The sequence below is a fragment of the Staurois parvus genome, unplaced genomic scaffold (assembly GCF_062004578.1).
Source record: "Staurois parvus isolate SC_StPar_1 unplaced genomic scaffold, SC_StPar_1.0 ptg000748l, whole genome shotgun sequence".
NCBI classification, from domain to species: Eukaryota; Metazoa; Chordata; class Amphibia; order Anura; family Ranidae; genus Staurois; species Staurois parvus.
Genome location: NW_028318544.1, coordinates 1,418,698 through 1,437,571, shown reverse-complemented (window position 1 = coordinate 1,437,571; position 18,874 = coordinate 1,418,698). Strand labels below are relative to the sequence as shown.

At 41.1% G+C, this 18,874-nt stretch overlaps 1 protein-coding gene across 1 annotated transcript in view; it reads left to right on the top strand.

The window, feature by feature from the left end:
* ARFGEF1 (ARF guanine nucleotide exchange factor 1) overlaps positions 1-18,874 on the top strand; it is a 265,875-nt gene that overhangs the window by 226,672 nt on the left and 20,329 nt on the right. Inside the window, exons 29-32 of the mRNA XM_089654279.1 lie at positions 1,251-1,381; positions 3,191-3,320; positions 13,956-14,091; positions 15,059-15,197. Of these exons, the coding sequence (XP_089510405.1) occupies positions 1,251-1,381; positions 3,191-3,320; positions 13,956-14,091; positions 15,059-15,197 (536 nt within the window). The remainder of the gene's footprint in view (positions 1-1,250; positions 1,382-3,190; positions 3,321-13,955; positions 14,092-15,058; positions 15,198-18,874) is intronic.

The following is an 18,874-nucleotide window of genomic DNA, read 5'->3' as shown; positions in this document are numbered from 1 at the left end:
TAGATTAACAGGAGCAAAGCAAAACAAGCACAAGTCATTTTATGCAGCCGTTTTTAAGAGGACCTTCACCCTAAATTAAAATTAATTTTGCCCTGCCTTCTTTCCCCTCCCCCAGTTGAATATTATTTTTATTCTTTTTAACCTAATAGAGTTTTTGCGCTGCAGTGCCTCGGCAAGAATGATGTGTGTGTAGATGTTTCACAGGGTTTTGGGTCCCAGCAGAGCCCTATTGCACAACTGCGCATGTGCGGGTTTCCCTAGCATGCATGACGATTGGGCTGGTATGCAAGCTTGGTGTGTCTCTGCATGCACAGAAAATCCTCTGCACATTTGCTGCAGGGCTCTGACTGGACTTTGAGTTCCGGAAGAGCCCTGCGACATATCTCATGTACAGGGGATTTTCCGCACATGCACAGACATGCTGCATGTAATAACAAATATGGTGAATTTGCAGGGGGATGAGGCCAAAACAAAAAGATGCATATGATTTTGCAGTGTATTTATTCATTTACAGGGGCTTGCTGCAAAGTATTATAGTACTTGGGTCAGTGGATCGTGGGTGCAATGTCAGTTTCTCCCTCCATCTTTCTGCTCATATCTCTGTATGGGCTTTAAGTTAGAAAGGAGGAAAAATGAATGGACTTGCCCATTAAAAAACTACTTTTATCTGCCATGGTGGCAGGTGGCACTTGTAGTTTATTCAAAAACCTCTGTGAATGAATGATGCGGCTGTGTGGTTGGTGCCCCAAACATCTGTAAAGATTTTAAATGTGACTGCAGCTGCTGTTACAGGGGGACTTAGGGTGAGGCGGGGTAGTGCTTAGGAACATGTTGCATGTTACACCCTAAATACAGATGTAACATGTTCCTACAAGTGAACTTGGCCCTTAAGCAATGCTTTCTTGCTTGAATGGATCGAGAGTGATAGTACAAGAAAATTCTTCTCTAAGCTGTTCTTATAATCTAAGGTATGTGATCACATGATCTCTGCTGAAAGGCAGGACCAGCACACATGAAAAGTGATCCACCCCTTCAACAGATACCATGTGACTAATTGCAATCAGCACTATAGTGCACCTAGACCTTTATTTTCTTTGAACAAGATAAGTATTGTAGCCCTTGTGTTGCTTATTCCTTCACATAGCATTAAAAAAAGCTATAGATCATAGGATTATTATTTAATGAGTGCACCTTATGAATTATTGCAGCTTTGCTTCCAGCTAATCGGAGAATATATGTGTTGTTTACAGGCATTCAAGGAGTATACAAGCGATGATATGAATGTAGCTCCTGAGGACCGTGTATGGGTGAGAGGATGGTTCCCCATTCTATTTGAGTTGTCCTGCATCATCAACAGATGCAAATTAGATGTAAGAACCAGGTAACAATCAGTATTTGCATTCCAGTTTTAAGGTATTTATATTATTGCATTTGTGTATTTCTTCTAAAATGTTTAGCATTACTTCTCATTTGGATATTTGTATCAATGCAAGGCACATTATATCTTAGGAACATGTCAAATTTCTGTTCATGTCATGACTTTTTATATACTATCTATTTGAACAGAAGCTGCACAATATAAATATGGATAGAATAGTGTCTAGCAGCTCATATCACACTGTGTTACATTAAGAATTCTTTGTATTATCCTTTAGTAGCCAGTCTGATCAAGACCTGCTCTGCTTTCAGTGTTTATTGAACCGTTTGAGCAGTGCCCTCAGGGTGTACACTTAATACTCTACCATGTGCAATGGAATTCATCATCAATGCTGTTCAACTGCTTTTCCCATCAATTGGTGAAATAGCCGAGTGCGTTTCCCAGGATTGATGCTCATAGGGATAAATCAGCAAGCAACTAGAAGGACTGCTCCATCTTCCATTCATACAAACATGTATTTACCATATTCTCTCCTGTGGGCCCATGCCTAGGGCTGAAGGGTTAGAGGCTGTCTCAGAACTTACAAATACTTTTCCATAACGGTTTTCCATTTTTGACCACATCTGGACATTTGTGGCTAAATTGAGCAAGAGAACTGTAGAGAAAAGGAATTGCAGAGGATGTTTGAAGAACTATTATTTATGAAACATTAAATCATCCAAACAGGATAGACACTCTTATGGTGGGTTCATGCAACTTCCATGCAACACATCCACTGTAGAGGGGCTTGCTTCAGAAGGAATAAAGTGGATGGCCACACACTTCATAGGACGCCAATGTTTTATTAATCCATGTCAAAAAAACTTCACAGCACTAAGAGTATGGAGTACAGATGTGCAAGATGTTAAGACGTTTCATGCTAAATAGCGCTTGTTCATGACATAAAACCGTCAAAGCTATCTGCCTCCTATATACTTGTAGGTAATCCCAGGTGTAGGAACAGCTAATCAACCATTAACTCTTTGTGTGTAACAACGATGGAATTAAAGTGAAAGCTATCACTTAATTCCTAAACACAGCTAAGGAAACTGATATATGAACACTAGTGATATATAAGAAAACAAAAATAGAGATAAAAAAACAGCTACAATCAACCTATTCAGCAAAAATAAAAAAATAATCAACAGATCCATAGAAATCAAGAAAGAACAAAGTAAAGACACAACATACCTAAACATAAATCCTGCATCCTTTTTAGTGTGTTGATGAACCTTTGTAGGCTTTAGGCAGGTTTTGCAAAACCCATTTATGTATGCCAAATGCAGGTTATAAGGAGGTTAACGCAAGTCAAGGGCACCCGTCGGTGAATTCTGAATGATCTGAAAGCATCTCAAACTGTTCCCATCAACTCATGCCCAAAGACTGTGGACACGGGCTCTTTCTTTTGTTTGGTAGACCACCTGCAAGCTAACATGTCAGCTCTTCATTGTGTAGATGTAGGAGAGTTTTGTGTCACATACCCAGATGTTCCAAGACACCGAATAATATTTAGGTTGCATGTCTCTCTTCTGCAATTTTAGCCCCAAGAGCTGTTCGGGTAACACAGTGCTATAATAGACCTTAAACACTTCCAGAGTAGACTGAAATCTCACTGAGCAAGCTAAGAGCAACATCTGCCTCCCTTCCCTTGATGTTATGTTTGACAGATCTGTGTTTTCTGCTAAATTACAGGGACCTCTTAAGAGTGAATATTATAAATGTGTGTATTCAGTCGTGTTCTCGGAGATGACAGTGTTCTCTTTTTACTGACAGGGGTCTGACCGTGATGTTTGAGGTGATGAAGACATACGGACATACATTTGAGAAACACTGGTGGCAGGACTTGTTCAGAATCGTTTTCAGAATCTTTGATAACATGAAACTTCCAGAGCAGCAGACTGAGGTGAGATGAGCTGTAGTGTTTGGAATTGCTACAACATGTGTATAGTAAGGGCAGGGAGGTTCTGCGACATCCTAGTTCACAGTGAGAAATGTGTAGCATAGAAGGTAGTAGAAGCTGTAAAGACACCTGCATAGAGCAGATAGATCTAAAGCACAATTTATGCTGCTCCAGGTATGGTCTATTGTTTACTGTTGTGCAGTACTTAATTGGCCTGCATAATTCATTAGAAAAAAAATACGCAAAAAGTGCATTTTTTTGCTATAAATTAGTGTTATTTTAGTTTTTTTTTTTCTAAATAACAAATATACTTACCTGCTCTGTTCAATGGTTGTTCACAGAGCAGCCGCGATCCTCCTCTTCTCAGGTCCCCCACTGCCGCTTCTGGCTCCTCCCCCCTGAGCAGTGCCCCCATAGCAAGCCCCTTGCTTTGGGGGCAATGGTGCGTGCTCGCTCCCAAGTTCTGCTCTCTGTGTCCATGAGACGCAGCAGAGCGTGGCTTGGTCCCGCCCCCTGCTCTCCCTTCACTGGTTGTGTCTGAGCCAATGGGAGGGCAGAGCCCTGGGAAAGCCACTGCTCTCTTGCACATCACTGGACTCAGATCGGGCTCTGGCGAGTATAAGGGGGGGCTGGAGGGGAAGCTGTACTCAAATGGTCTTTTTACCTTCATGCTATTTTTTTTTAGCTTGCCAGCTTCTCTGTTAAGTGAATTCTCTATTTTATTAATAAGTGAATTAACGTGAATGGCAGAGAAATTGAATTTCTCCTAAATTGAATTTGTTTTCCTGTATTTAGCCATTCCTCTTCAGCATGTAATAACCGGGCAGATCTAATCCAGGGTAAAAGAAAATCTTGTGAATTGGATCCTATCTTTTGGTATAGCTAAGGGTGTGGCAGGGTGTCAAACACTGAACTGCAGCTTAGCTGATCTCCGAGTGTGAAGAATGTAGGAAACAGTGTAAATGGGCTGTATTTTGACTCAGCAGGATACCACTAGAAGATCATTCCATAGTTTTCAGTTAGTCTTCAGTTTACTTTATAGATGTTGGCACTCACTTGAGGAAAGTTGGTCCACAGCACTCATGCATTTCATGGTAACGATCCAAGATCTTCTACTGTTGCCAAAAACATTTACCTGAACACTGGTATACTGTAAAGTCGTCATCTCCTATTTTCAGTACGGCATAGTGTTTTTCTTTTCATAGCCCACTAAATTATTTAAGATCGGAGTAAACTGTTGTAATCTCTAAACTTGTTGTCTGCATTCCAGTGACACCGGGGTTATCCTCTCGCTGCCTGAGCCTGTGAAATCATTCATTATGCATCTTTCTGTAATTGTGCTTACAAGTCAGGTGTGCAGGTTATCCTGGAGGATAGAAGTATTAATATTCATTGGGTTTCAATTTAGTTTCATAGTATGATTTTTATTTTAAATATTGTATGGAATAAAATAAAATTTCCATAACTTATTTTATTGCTTAATTAGATCTGTGACATAGTTATGTACAAGTCCATCTAGTTCAACCAAGAGAAAAAAAATAGAGTGAATAAATTGAAAACCACCATATATAACAGTTGATCTAGAGGAAGGCAAGAAAAGACCTATAAAGCATGGTCCAATTTGCTCCAACAGGGGAAAAGTAAATTCCTTCCTGAACCCATTAAAGGCAGTTGGATTCAGGTGCAGGTTATCAAAATCTGTATGTTGGCTATTGTATTCTGACAGTCAGCAATGGCGGCTGTCCAAATACTTGAACATCGACTACATTTCTTCGGATGCAGCTGACAATTTTCCAACCGGCTCCTTCAACTTTTCAATCAAAAGATGTGGGGAGGCAGGGTGCTGCTAGCGCTACCCCTAAGCCAGTTTCGAACGGTTTATCAGGATCCAGCCCTAATTTGCACAATGTATAGTCATCTTTCCGTATAATGATATCACACTTCTGTTTTACTTATGAGGCACTGCAAATGTATTTCCGGGATCACTTATACTCAAGACAAATTTTCCTGATTTGATCAGGTGCAGCTACAAAAATGAAGCATCTAGAGAAATAAAAAGAGGTATCTCCTGCGCCTCCAGATAAACTACTAAAATACAGCAGCCAGCACTACTGGTGCCACAATCTAAGCACCCACAATAAGCAGGGAATGGAAGTAGAAAACAGTGCGGCGCTTCTATAGCCTTACAGCCCTAGATGTAATACAAATGACTTATCACATGTAACTATTGAGTGATATATGCGTGATACACACAATAGAGTGACTAAAACACAACAACATGAATAGTGTCCATGTGGAAAATAAAGTCATGCAGGTGTACACTGCAAATGCCAATCATCAGACAGGTGGAGTGCCCCCCTCCTCAAATAGATGGAGTGCCAATCTGTAGACACTACAGGTGCCAATCCTCAGACAGGTGGAGTGCCCCCTCACCTTCCTGCCCAGGCCCCACAGGACCAACGAGCCTTGGGTATATAATCGCTCTATACCCCTGAGCGTGGATGGATCCCTCTGCTGATGGATTCCCCGGATGATAGTATTAGACTTCTCCTCCTCTTAGTTCCTATGCAGATCGTTGGTGGTATCGGTAGGTCTCCCTCCCTCACGAGCACAAATGAGGAAAGAGAGCTTGCATAGTGTAAAACCACTTTATTCAAACAATAAAAGATGAAATACGTACTCACATGCTTCTCAAACAAATCAGGCCTTTACACCACTCAGAGGGTGTACTGTATTCGGGACCAGGTGCACCAAGATGGCGCCCGCGCCGGATGTGACGTCAGAACGTTCGGTCGGTGAAGCTCCTCCCCCTGGCGTGTCTACGCGTTACGTCACTCACACACGTGACTTCATCAGGATAACGCCCATCACGGGTGGAGCTATATTTATCTCAATCGTAGGCCAATCGGTGATTCAAGTGGGCTGAGCTTCACCGCCATAGTAGTGGAGCTCACCTAGTGTGTATAGCTGTCGGAGACGTCTAGTAACTAAACGGGCCCGTCCCTCTCAGATATGCTGATAACTATTATGTCTAATTGGGATATTAGCTGGTCTAACATATGATAATATCATATGCAGGCAAAAACTGACATATATGAGACAATCATATCGATAAAAATAATTATAGGGAAGATATGTAAACATAAAAAATTCTTTATTAAAATCATTCTGTACCATCAGGTAGAGAATATGTGGAATGACAACTACCACTGGCAAAAATATGAAAAATGTATAAAAAATGTATTACTATGGAGAATACATCTATTAAAAATAGGGATATCTGTACCAAAAAGTAATAGCTCACTGTGATAATAAAACCATATATATGCATGATTGTATATATAAACTGAAAAACCCGAAAGGTCATGTGTATACGGTACACCATCATCATGATAGCTTAATTAGGCAACATCCTAGGCCCATAACCGCCACATATCTTAGTCATGTTACATACATAGGCTAATACCTGAACCTACATCAATAAACCCAAAGTGAACATAGATGAAGAATACGCTTGACATTACTTTAGAAATTACTAATGAAACAGTTTAAGTCAAATTCTACGTTCAAACCTCTCGGGTATTGAGACCTCATCAGGAAGATCCATTTCGACTCTGCCTGACTAATGGCTCTAATCTTGTTACTTCCTCTCCAGTGATTGTTACACTTCTCTATACCCCAAAACTTTAATTTCGTTGGGTCGCTTTTATGATGTATAGCGAAGTGTTTGGAGACACTATGTTTGGTGTGCCCTTTTTTTAATATTCTGCACGTGTTCTCGGATCCTTTTCCACATAGGTCTCTTGGTTCTGCCAATATATTGAAGTCCACACTCGCACTGGAGGCCATATACTACACCTACTGTCTGACAGGATATAAAGTCCTTGATAGTATATGTCACTCCTGTTGTTTATCCCTAAAGGACAATTTGTCCGTCTGCGAAGGAATTGTACTACTGTAGATGATTATAAAGCACAAGTTCAGAAACTAGGGGACAGGTTTGAGCAAAAAGGTTATAACAAGGATTTTATCGCAAGCAAGATGGAGGAGGTAGAACATATGGACAGAACCCAATTACTTAAGGATAAGGAACAAACAAAGCAACTAGAGGACTTGGTACCCATTGTCCTAGATTATAACATACACCATAAAAGGATCGAGAAGATTTTCTCGAAATACTGGTCCATTTTACAATCAGATCCAGTCTTGACGAAAGTTATACCTGCTAAACCAAAATTCATCTATAGAAAGGCTCCAAATATTAGAACTCGTCTGGTAAAGAATGTGATTGATCCACCCCAGACTAATTTAAGAACCACGATTATTGACCTAAAAGGGTTCTACCCCTGCAAGACCTGCTATGCGTGTAGGGAGACAAAGGGTTTAAATATAAGAAGAAAACAATTCCAGGCAACAACAACAGGAGTGACATATACTATCAAGGACTTTATATCCTGTCAGACAGTAGGTGTAGTATATGGCCTCCAGTGCGAGTGTGGACTTCAATATATTGGCAGAACCAAGAGACCTATGTGGAAAAGGATCCGAGAACACGTGCAGAATATTAAAAAAGGGCACACCAAACATAGTGTCTCCAAACACTTCGCTATACGTCATAAAAGCGACCCAACGAAATTAAAGTTTTGGGGTATAGAGAAGTGTAACAATCACTGGAGAGGAAGTAACAAGATTAGAGCCATTAGTCAGGCAGAGTCGAAATGGATCTTCCTGATGAGGTCTCAATACCCGAGAGGTTTGAACGTAGAATTTGACTTAAACTGTTTCATTAGTAATTTCTAAAGTAATGTCAAGCGTATTCTTCATCTATGTTCACTTTGGGTTTATTGATGTAGGTTCAGGTATTAGCCTATGTATGTAACATGACTAAGATATGTGGCGGTTATGGGCCTAGGATGTTGCCTAATTAAGCTATCATGATGATGGTGTACCGTATACACATGACCTTTCGGGTTTTTCAGTTTATATATACAATCATGCATATATATGGTTTTATTATCACAGTGAGCTATTACTTTTTGGTACAGATATCCCTATTTTTAATAGATGTATTCTCCATAGTAATACATTTTTTATACATTTTTCATATTTTTGCCAGTGGTAGTTGTCATTCCACATATTCTCTACCTGATGGTACAGAATGATTTTAATAAAGAATTTTTTATGTTTACATATCTTCCCTATAATTATTTTTATCGATATGATTGTCTCATATATGTCAGTTTTTGCCTGCATATGATATTATCATATGTTAGACCAGCTAATATCCAGATTAGACATAATAGTTATCAGCATATCTGAGAGGGACGGGCCCGTTTAGTTACTAGACGTCTCCGACAGCTATACACACTAGGTGAGCTCCACTACTATGGCGGTGAAGCTCAGCCCACTTGAATCACCGATTGGCCTACGATTGAGATAAATATAGCTCCACCCGTGATGGGCGTTATCCTGATGAAGTCACGTGTGTGAGTGACGTAACGCGTAGACACGCCAGGGGGAGGAGCTTCACCGACCGAACGTTCTGACGTCACATCCGGCGCGGGCGCCATCTTGGTGCACCTGGTCCCGAATACAGTACACCCTCTGAGTGGTGTAAAGGCCTGATTTGTTTGAGAAGCATGTGAGTACGTATTTCATCTTTTATTGTTTGAATAAAGTGGTTTTACACTATGCAAGCTCTCTTTCCTCATTTGTGCTCGTGAGGGAGGGAGACCTACCGATACCACCAACGATCTGCATAGGAACTAAGAGGAGGAGAAGTCTAATACTATCATCCGGGGAATCCATCAGCAGAGGGATCCATCCACGCTCAGGGGTATAGAGCGATTATATACCCAAGGCTCGTTGGTCCTGTGGGGCCTGGGCAGGAAGGTGAGGGGGCACTCCACCTGTCTGAGGATTGGCACCTGTAGTGTCTACAGATTGGCACTCCATCTATTTGAGGAGGGGGGCACTCCACCTGTCTGATGATTGGCATTTGCAGTGTACACCTGCATGACTTTATTTTCCACATGGACACTATTCATGTTGTTGTGTTTTAGTCACTCTATTGTGTGTATCACGCATATATCACTCAATAGTTACATGTGATAAGTCATTTGTATTACATCTAGGGCTGTAAGGCTATAGAAGCGCCGCACTGTTTTCTACTTCCAAAAATGAAGCATCCTTTTCTTTCAACCAGTCCACAGATTAATGTCTGTGACAACTGCCCTTCTCCAGTTATGTATAAAATAGATTTTAGGTGGCTATGTGAGAATAGCATCCTTACTGAAGAACTGATGAAAGTAGAGATATCCTAACTAAAGAAATTGTGTTGTTTGTTTTCATCCAGTTTTCACAACTGAGGAACTTTATATGACAGATATAAATATGAAGGCTCAGTGATTAACATTCATGTCTGAAAATGTATAACAAAACTGTAGATTCCTTTTTAGGATTTAATTATGTTCCTTTATTGGGATTTTTTATATTTAAATGACACGTTCAGCTTTTGAAATCTGTTTCATACTCCACTCATATTTAGGGTGGAATATTTTCCAGCTCCTCCCACTTTTCTTCCTGATCTCCCCCCCCCATCCATGTGACAGTGAGTGTGATCTTCTCCCCTCACCCACTGTAACAATTCAAAAGCAGCGTGACTGTGTGGCGCTCTGCCCACATGACTGCGTCATTTCATCTCAGCTTCCTTTGAGTGAACAAATGAACTACAAATACTGTCAGCCACCGTGGCAGACGGCATTTAGCTCTGAATGAACGGCGAGGGAGGTGATGAGTGTTGTCTTAGTTCATTCACAAGTCCTACAGCTTTTAAACTGACAGCCCGTATGAAGGTTTGGGCTGAAAGCTCCAGGGCTTGTCTGCAAGAGTCCGACATTGCACCCTTGATCCGCTGATCACCGGTGCAATGCTTTCCTGGCCCCTGCAGGAGAAAATAATCAATGCACATTTTTTTCTGCAAAAATATGTGCATTTATTATTTTTTGTAAAAAGGTGAACTTGTCCATTAATCTAGTATTTTTTCTTCAGCCAGAGTGAAATTCCTTCCATAGAAGACACAAGATTTGTCAGCGTTATGGCGACTTTGTCACACCCGTCAAATGCAGATAATCCCATAATCTTCTTTTCAAACCCAGCTCAGAATTGATACTGTGTTACTTGCGTTAATGTTGTTCAAAGTCTGGATTTATATTCCGCTGAGGTTTCACCATTCTGTAGACTGGAACGAAATCCAAGGAATAATAAATTAAGGTGTTTTTGTGTTTTTTAAACTGTAATCTGTTTAAATATGGGCACACTTTTATTGATGAGGTGATCCTATCTGGTAGACTATTAGTTATCTGAAATTGTCTGGTTGTCTTTTTTCATTTGTATGTCAAATGGCATTTTTACAGTAACCTAATGATATTTTGATAATGGCTATTGGTTTCACATATTTGTGTATTGCAGACCTTCTCTATTTCCTTTTTTCTGCTTTTCTAATGGATTGTAGGGTGAATAGTGTAGTCTATAGACTTCCTCAGTAAGTTGGTGCTGAACACTGTAACCTAAATGTTTGTCCTGTTTTGTTACACCCCAAACCTTACTTTGTAGAAGCCATTGCTTCCATAGCTTGCCCTAATGGTATAAAACAAGCCTGAAAGAGCTGAAAACAAAATAGAATTCCACCAGTGAGTTAGATCTGAAATCTTTATCCACGTAGAACCCCAATAGCTCTGGATACACCATGGAAAGTGATGATTTACCTTGCTCTGTCTGTTGACCATATAATAGGCATAAATACCTTTTCATAGTCATGGTTTATTGTCATACTTTTTATAGTGGTAGTAAACCCATGCCTGACGATTTTACCTATATGTAAAATGAACATCTCCTAAATGTACAACATTTAGGAAATATTCCAGTGAGCATCAGCCAGTGGTGTCACTGGCTCACGTGCTCTGAAAGAACGGCATACCCGTGCCTTCAGAGCTTTGTGCCATAAACCATGACTCCCGTGCGCATGCACAGGAGTGATGTCATCTCGGCTCGGCCGGTCAGAAAGCGAGAGCCCATGAACCCAGGAGGAAGACCCAGTGAAGATGGAAGCCCTATCAGCGACGATAGCACGTCGCTGGAGGGCTTCGTTTTAAGGTACATTTCTCATCATGTGCTAGTATGCGGTGCACACTAGCACATTATGATATTGCCTTGCAGGAGGAAATCTTTTTTTCAAATCTTTACTATCGCTTTAAGAGACAGCTGTGCTATATACTAAACCTTAGGTAGAACACCTCCCCCTTTCCTAGCTGCATACTTACCTTCATTGCAGTCCTCCAACCCACTCTTTTGTTTTCATTACTGGTGGAAACTTTTCTTCAGGCCTCTCCATGTCTGTGTACAGAGTTTTCATTAGCTTGAATGGAATCATAAGTGACAGCCACCAGTGAAGAGAATTTTGCAGCCAAGGATGTAAGGATAGAAATGAGCCATGGCTCTGGAACTAAGGTAAACAGCTGGAGTGGGGGAGTTGGGGCAGTATGTTACGGGGTTACCAAAAGTTTAGTAAAAGGTACACCTGCCTTTTAAAACTGATGAGAAGTGAGATATGCTGGGGTATTAATTTGGAGAGGGTGATAGTATATGAGTTTTCCAGAAATAAACAGATTCATTATTGGCATCCCTCCTCTGCCATGCTGATCTCTATCAGGATATCTTTAGCAGTATGAAGAATGTGACCTAATTAGCAGTGCATGTGGCACATTAAAGGACCTCATGTCTGGAGTTTGATGTTCCAGCATCTTCCAAATGTGATAACAGGCCCCATGTGGCTGCAGAGACATCCTGAAGCTGGGGGAAATGGAGTTGATGTAATTTATTTCTCAGTTATGTTGCTCCAATTAATATTAGAGAAAAGTTGCTTTATCTGGCGGTGATATGCTTTTAATTTGTGCCACAGCTAAGATGTCGGCAGATCCATTTTTAAAATAATTATAAAGGCTTCTTTTTTTAAATTCGCAAACCTATACTTACCTGCTCTGTACAATGGTATTGTACAAAGCAATACTGAATATCCTCTTCCGGGGTCCTCCGTTGGTGCTCTTGGGTTTTCTTCTTCTCCATGTGTCACCATAGAAAGCAGATTCCCATAGGGGGGCATACGCTTTCCAAGTTGGGCTGTGTGAATCCATAGACACACACAGCTCAGCCCTGCTCCCCACTTTCTGCTCAGAAGATTTGATTAACAACAGCAAGAGCCAATGACTCCCTGTGCTGCCTCTGTGAGCAGAGAGAAAGGAGAGAGCTGCTGCAGATGTGCACAGCGCTGAAATGAGATAGGGCTCATGTATTTAGGGAGGCAAGGCTCGGGTGATTCTCTTTCATGTAATAGTATTCCGAGTAGCTAAGCAGCCGCTGGATTACTTTTACAGGTGGCGTAAGGGGGTCCAGGCTCTCCCACGTGTACATGGAGCACAGTAAGAATGAGACAGACGGCATCCAGCCTCACACTTACACTGTGAGAAGAACAACGTCAGTTCCTCTCACTGTAACGCCAGAACCTGGAAGCAATGATTTTGTCACTTCTGGTTTCAGCTGTTTACTGGCCAGTTACCGGCCAGTGAAACAGCCAATCAGACCAATCTGTGTCTGATCGGCTTCATTGGAGCTCGAAGCAGAGATAGGGAGTCTAGTAGACCCCTGATCTCCCTATAAAGAGTACCGGTCACTTCTATTGCTGTCACAAGGGATGTTTACATTCCCTGTGACAGCAATAAAAGTGATCAAAATTTTTTTTAAGCAAACAGTGTAAAAATAAAAAAGAAATAAAATGAACGAAAAAGAAATTTAAAGCAGCCCCTTGCTCACACACAGTGACGAATGCATGCTTCATTATCACCGCAAACATCAGAGTGAGAGTAATAATTCTAGCACTAGATCTCCTGTGTAAATCTAAACTGGTAACCTGTAAAGGCTTTTAAAGCATCACCTATAGATAATTTAAAGTACCGCAGTTTGTTGACATTTCATGTGTATGTGCAACTTTAAAGCATGACATGTTTGCTATCTATTTACTCTGTAATATATTTTATATTTTACCCAAAAATTTATAGTATGTTGTATTTGTGTTTACTAAAATTAATTAATGTTTACTTTTTCCAAACATTGTGTTTGAAATCCGCTGCGAAAATATTAAGTGACATAAAAAAAATTTCAACGCCCATTTTATTCTCTATGACCTTTGCTTAATAAAAAATATATAAAATGTTTGGGGGTTCTAAGTCATTTTCTAGCAAAAAAGATATACATTTTACATGTAAGAATGAAGTGTCAGTGTTAGAGAGAAGCAAGTGGTAATGCAGGGAATGTCTAGCCTATAGAACCACTTTACAGTAATTGAAAGTGCTGGAATGTCATCACTATGATAGGCAGCATTATATGTCATCTCAGACAATGGCTGTTTTGCGCAGTGACAGGAACATGTTAAACATCACTGAGTGGAATTCTTACAATGTAAACTTGCATTTGTAGAACAGTTTTACAGTGTGTTCCAGTACCAGTCCATTGCACAGGTGTACAAATCCATTGCTAATGCTAAAAATTTGCTCATACTTTTTGTTTGTCCTTGTTTCATTCTAGAAAGCAGAATGGATGACAACTACATGCAACCACGCACTCTATGCAATCTGTGATGTCTTCACACAGTACTTTGAGGTCCTCAGTGATGTCCTACTAGATGATATTTTTTCTCAGCTATACTGGTGTGTGCAGCAAGGTAATGTCTGCTGGTTTTCACTACAGCCTGTAAATCAGTGTTTGTTCACTACCCCAAGTGATAGTGCATTACTCACTAATTCTACTGTTGCACTATGAATGTCTGCTGTAAATAATGCTCATTGAGACAGATACATTGGTGCAATCTGTGTTTTATGAGCCACCAAACACCCACGGTGGTTCCCAGACTCTCCTGTGGGGTGCACTTTGAGAGCCCCATAAAAGTGATCAGACAACTCCGGAGCCGCCCAGTTAACTTTTAACAAAAAGCCCTTCGCCAACTATTAAAGCCGCGCCAGATTCACAGCAGTAGCAGTAACCATGAGCTTGATTTAACTACTTTTTCATTACCATGCCGTTTATAAACCTTTCTTGGTAGACAAGTGGTTAATCCTAGAAATTGTAAGTGTAGAATGAGGTAAAACAGCTCTCTTTTTTTTTTTTTAATTTACATTTTTATTTCTTTATTACACAAACAATATAAAAATACATTAAGCCTCAAAAAGATGCATTTCTTAATATATCTATAACCCTCACCCACCCCCCTCAAAAAGACACTGCGTATAACTTATCTTACCTTTTCTCCTCTGCTGCTGCATTTGTTGGCAGGGGCAGGAAAAAGAAATCTCAGTTTAGACCTTATAAAGGAGTAAGGACTCTTCCCACACCCCCATGTGACAGCACTGACCAGCCATTCAACCAGGACCAGCGTTGTCATGTAGGAGAAATGGAAGGCACATGCACCCCGACATTCGGAAGTACATCGTGTTACTCTCTCCTCCTGGCCACCAATCAGATTGTTGGGGAGCAAAGGGAGGGCAAATATGAGCTAGTACAGGCACCACCTTTAAAGAAAACCTGTATGGGCAAATTACAGGTTCAGTTTGAGAGCTTACTTCTTCGTAACTTGCCCCTCTACACTTCCCATATTACCGTTGACTAATGCAGAAATGTGTTCTGTTTTACAGACAATGAACAGCTGGCTAGATCTGGAACCAACTGCCTTGAAAATGTTGTTATTCTAAATGGTGAAAAATTTACTCTTGAGATCTGGGATAAAACTGGCAACTGTATGCTAGATATCTTCAAGACCACCATCCCGCACGCGTGAGTGTTCCATCTCTGTTTTCCTGTACATATTAAGAAAATCACTTATACACATACAGCAGGCCATCTGTACAACTAGAGGAATAGATTATAGCAGCCAGAGAGGTCCACAGCTTCTGTAGCTTTGAAAAGGAAGTCACCATATAAATGGGGTTATTTTTGATAGATCACTTACGTTTTTCTGCTAGTCACAGTACATGATTTCGGATGGGTGATGCTTTTCAAATCTTTCTACATTTTCCTATTGTGTAAGGAGCCAATACATTGTAAGGTCATTTTTTATGTGCTCCTCTCTCCCCTTGCTAAAAGGCAGCTTACTTATAGTGGGGGAAAGATGTTCTATTTCCCTTTCCTCCGGCATACATGGTGATGTCCTCCTTCTCCTGAAAAGATCCCAGGGAATGGTGAGCACTCAAGCTCCTGCAAGAAGATGCTGCAAAACGGTGCTGGGAGCATTTTCTCAGTGAGATTAAAGTCTCATTCACATTTCTGTAAAACGTTTCCTGATGTTATTACATGTGTTTTTTAGGAAAAAAGTTCCTGTGCAGTGATCAGTAAAGCACTTGCATATAGATGTGTTTAACCACTAGCGTATAGGGCACTTATACCCCTTCCTGTCCAGGCCAATTTCCAGCTTTCCGTGCTGTCACACTTTGAATGACAATTGCGCAGTCATGCAACACTGTACCCATATGAAATTTTTATGACAGATAGAGCTTTATTTTGGTGGTATTTAATCACCTCTGGGTTTTTTATTTTTTCTTAAACCAAAGACCACTGAAAATTTTGAAAAAAAACATTTTTTCTTAGTTTTTGTTATAAAATTTTGTAAATAAGTGATTTTTCTCCTTCACTGATGTGCGCTAATGAGGCTGCGAGGCTGCAGTGATGGGCACTGATGAGGAACTGGTAGGTGGCACTGATGGGCATTGACAGGCATCACTGATGGGCACTGAAAGGCAAAACTCATATATGGCACTGATAGGAGGCACTGACTGGCACTGTTAGGTGGCACTTACGCACTGATGGGTGGCACTGAAAGGCAGCTCAGATGGGCACTGATATGTGGCATTGATGTGCACTGGTAGGCACTGAAATGTGGCATTTATGTGGCACTGATGGGCACTTGCAGGTGGCATGGATGAGCACAGACAGCTGGCATTGATGGACACTGACAGGTGGCACTGCTGGGGCTCCTCAGATCATCAGGGCACAGTGATCATCAGTGCCCTGATGATCAGAGCACATGTCCCCTCTGAGGGATGCCGATTACCGGCTCTGCTCTCCTCTCGAGCTGTCAGCGTGGCAGCTCGTGAGGAGAGAAATGCCGATAAACGGAATTTCCCTATTTCCCTATTTATGTGATCAGCTGTGATTGGACACAGCTGATCACATGACCGAGCTGACATCTTTGGCTCTTTCCGTTGATCGGTGATCCGCTGGTGATCCGAGGGACACAGCGCACCGCCGATCGCCGTGCTGCGCGCTCCCAGAGCCGTTCATGCTCTGTTAGAATGGGACAACGTCATATGACGTCCTCCCAGAACGACAGGACCGCCTTCTGCCCGTCCTTACACTATATGGCGGGTGGGAGGCGGTTAAATACATAAAGACGTCTATGCGTACATTATTTGTTTTTATGATAACTTATTTTCCCCTTTGTTTAGACTTAATTTACATGCTTTACGTGCGTTTATACATTTAAGCTTGTAAAAATATGCTCTTAGATGCAGATTTTTGGATTCTGTGTTACAGATCTGAAAGTAGCTTATGTTTACACACCTGTATCAATGACTCCAATGAAAACAATGCAGCAGCATTCAGAAAAGCACTTGTATGTGCTTTTTTTTTTTTACAGCCGTGTGAATGAGGCATTAGAGTATTGTACATCTCTCAGATTTTGCTGGAATGAAAATGATGTCACCCACGGTGTTGCAGGAGGAAGCATGGGGAAAGGCAACTATATTATCCAACCATTTCCCCCTCTACGTTTTTTTATGTGTTTATGCTGCTTTTTAGAAATGGAAGAGGCACTTAAAGTGGTTGTAAAGACTCAAGGGATTTTACCGTCATGCATTCTATGCCTAAAGGTAAAAATCCTCCCCCCACACACAGCCCCCTAATACTTACCTTAGCCCCATCTCGATCCAGCAATGTGCACGGGAGCAGCGGCTTATGCAAGTCTCCCTCCTTATTGGCTTAGACAGCACAGCCAGTGAGCCAATGAGCAGAAACCAGGACAGGGCCGAGCTTCACTCTGTTTGTGAAAAGATAGACAGAGCATTGGCTTAGGAGCAAGCCTGCTTGGGTGCTCCCATAGCAAGAAGCTGGCTGTGGGTGTACTCGACAGGAGGGAGGGGCCAGGAATGCTGGAGGGGGACCCAAGAAGAGGAGGATCAGGGCTACTCTGTGCACAACCACTGCACACAGCAGGTAAGTATAACGTGTTTTTTATTAGAAAAAAAATCTACCCTTAATATTACTTTAAAAAGTAGATGTGTTTTGTGTTTTATAAGTGAGGTCTCCTTTAACCACTTCAAGTCTGGACACTTTCACCCCCTTCCTGTCCAGGCCAATTTTCACACTTTGAATGACAATTGCGCGGTCATGCAACACTGTACCCATGTGATATTTTTTAAAAATGTTTGAGACTTTATTTTGGTGGTATTTATTCACCACTGGTTTTTTTATTTCTTTACTATATAAATGAAAAAGACCAAACATTTTGAAAAAAAGTGTTTTTCTTATAACATTTTCTTCATAAATGTTTGGCCAAAATGTATTCATCTATTTTTTTAGTAAAAAAAAAATAACCAAATAAGTTTATAACCAAAAATTATAAGTGACACTGTACTACTTGTGGGAGAGATGAAGATTTTTTTTTTTTAGTTTTTTTTACACTGATTTCTTTTACACCCTTAAAGGCTGTAAAAACAATCATTTCTCCTTCTCTCTGGTTGCATTCTTGCAGCCATTGAGAAATACTGTGAGAGCTGTGATTGGTCACAGCTTGTCACGTGTTGTGAAGAGCCTTGTACCATGTGACCTCTGTGATCATTCACAGATTTCACAAGTAGTAAATATTGATGTCAGTAAAGACATCTTGTTTACTACCGTTCATGTGATCTCTGATTGGCCAATCAGGGATCACATGAATCAGGACCTCACACAGAGGTCCTGTACAGCTGTGCCGCACACTCCCAGGGAGTGTGCACAGGATGCGGGGGGACGTTTAGAAATGTCCACCTGCATCAGCAGCGCTCTTATCCGGCCATTTATCGGCAATGGGCCGGACGGGAAGAGGTTAAGCTGGCCACATACATTGCAGTCTGTACAGTTTACCTTTAGCAGAAGCATTATGCATAGTCGTTCTACCATGTGCACTCCTTCAGTTATCCATTGCCTACCTATCAGGCCAACTGAAGGAGCTTGGCAATCAGGTTGGCAATGCTTCTGATAATTGTGAGGCAGTGGCTTAAAGGATAAGTTCACTTTTTAGTAAAAGATGATAAATGCACATTTTTTTGCAGGTAAAAAAATGTGCATTTGTTATTTTTGTCTGAGGGAGACTGTAAAGCATTGCACCAGCGATCAGCAAATTTCTGGTACCATGCAGGTCTCCTGCAGATCTGTCAGTATATCTACTTGCCCACACAGGATATACGAGCAGACAGATA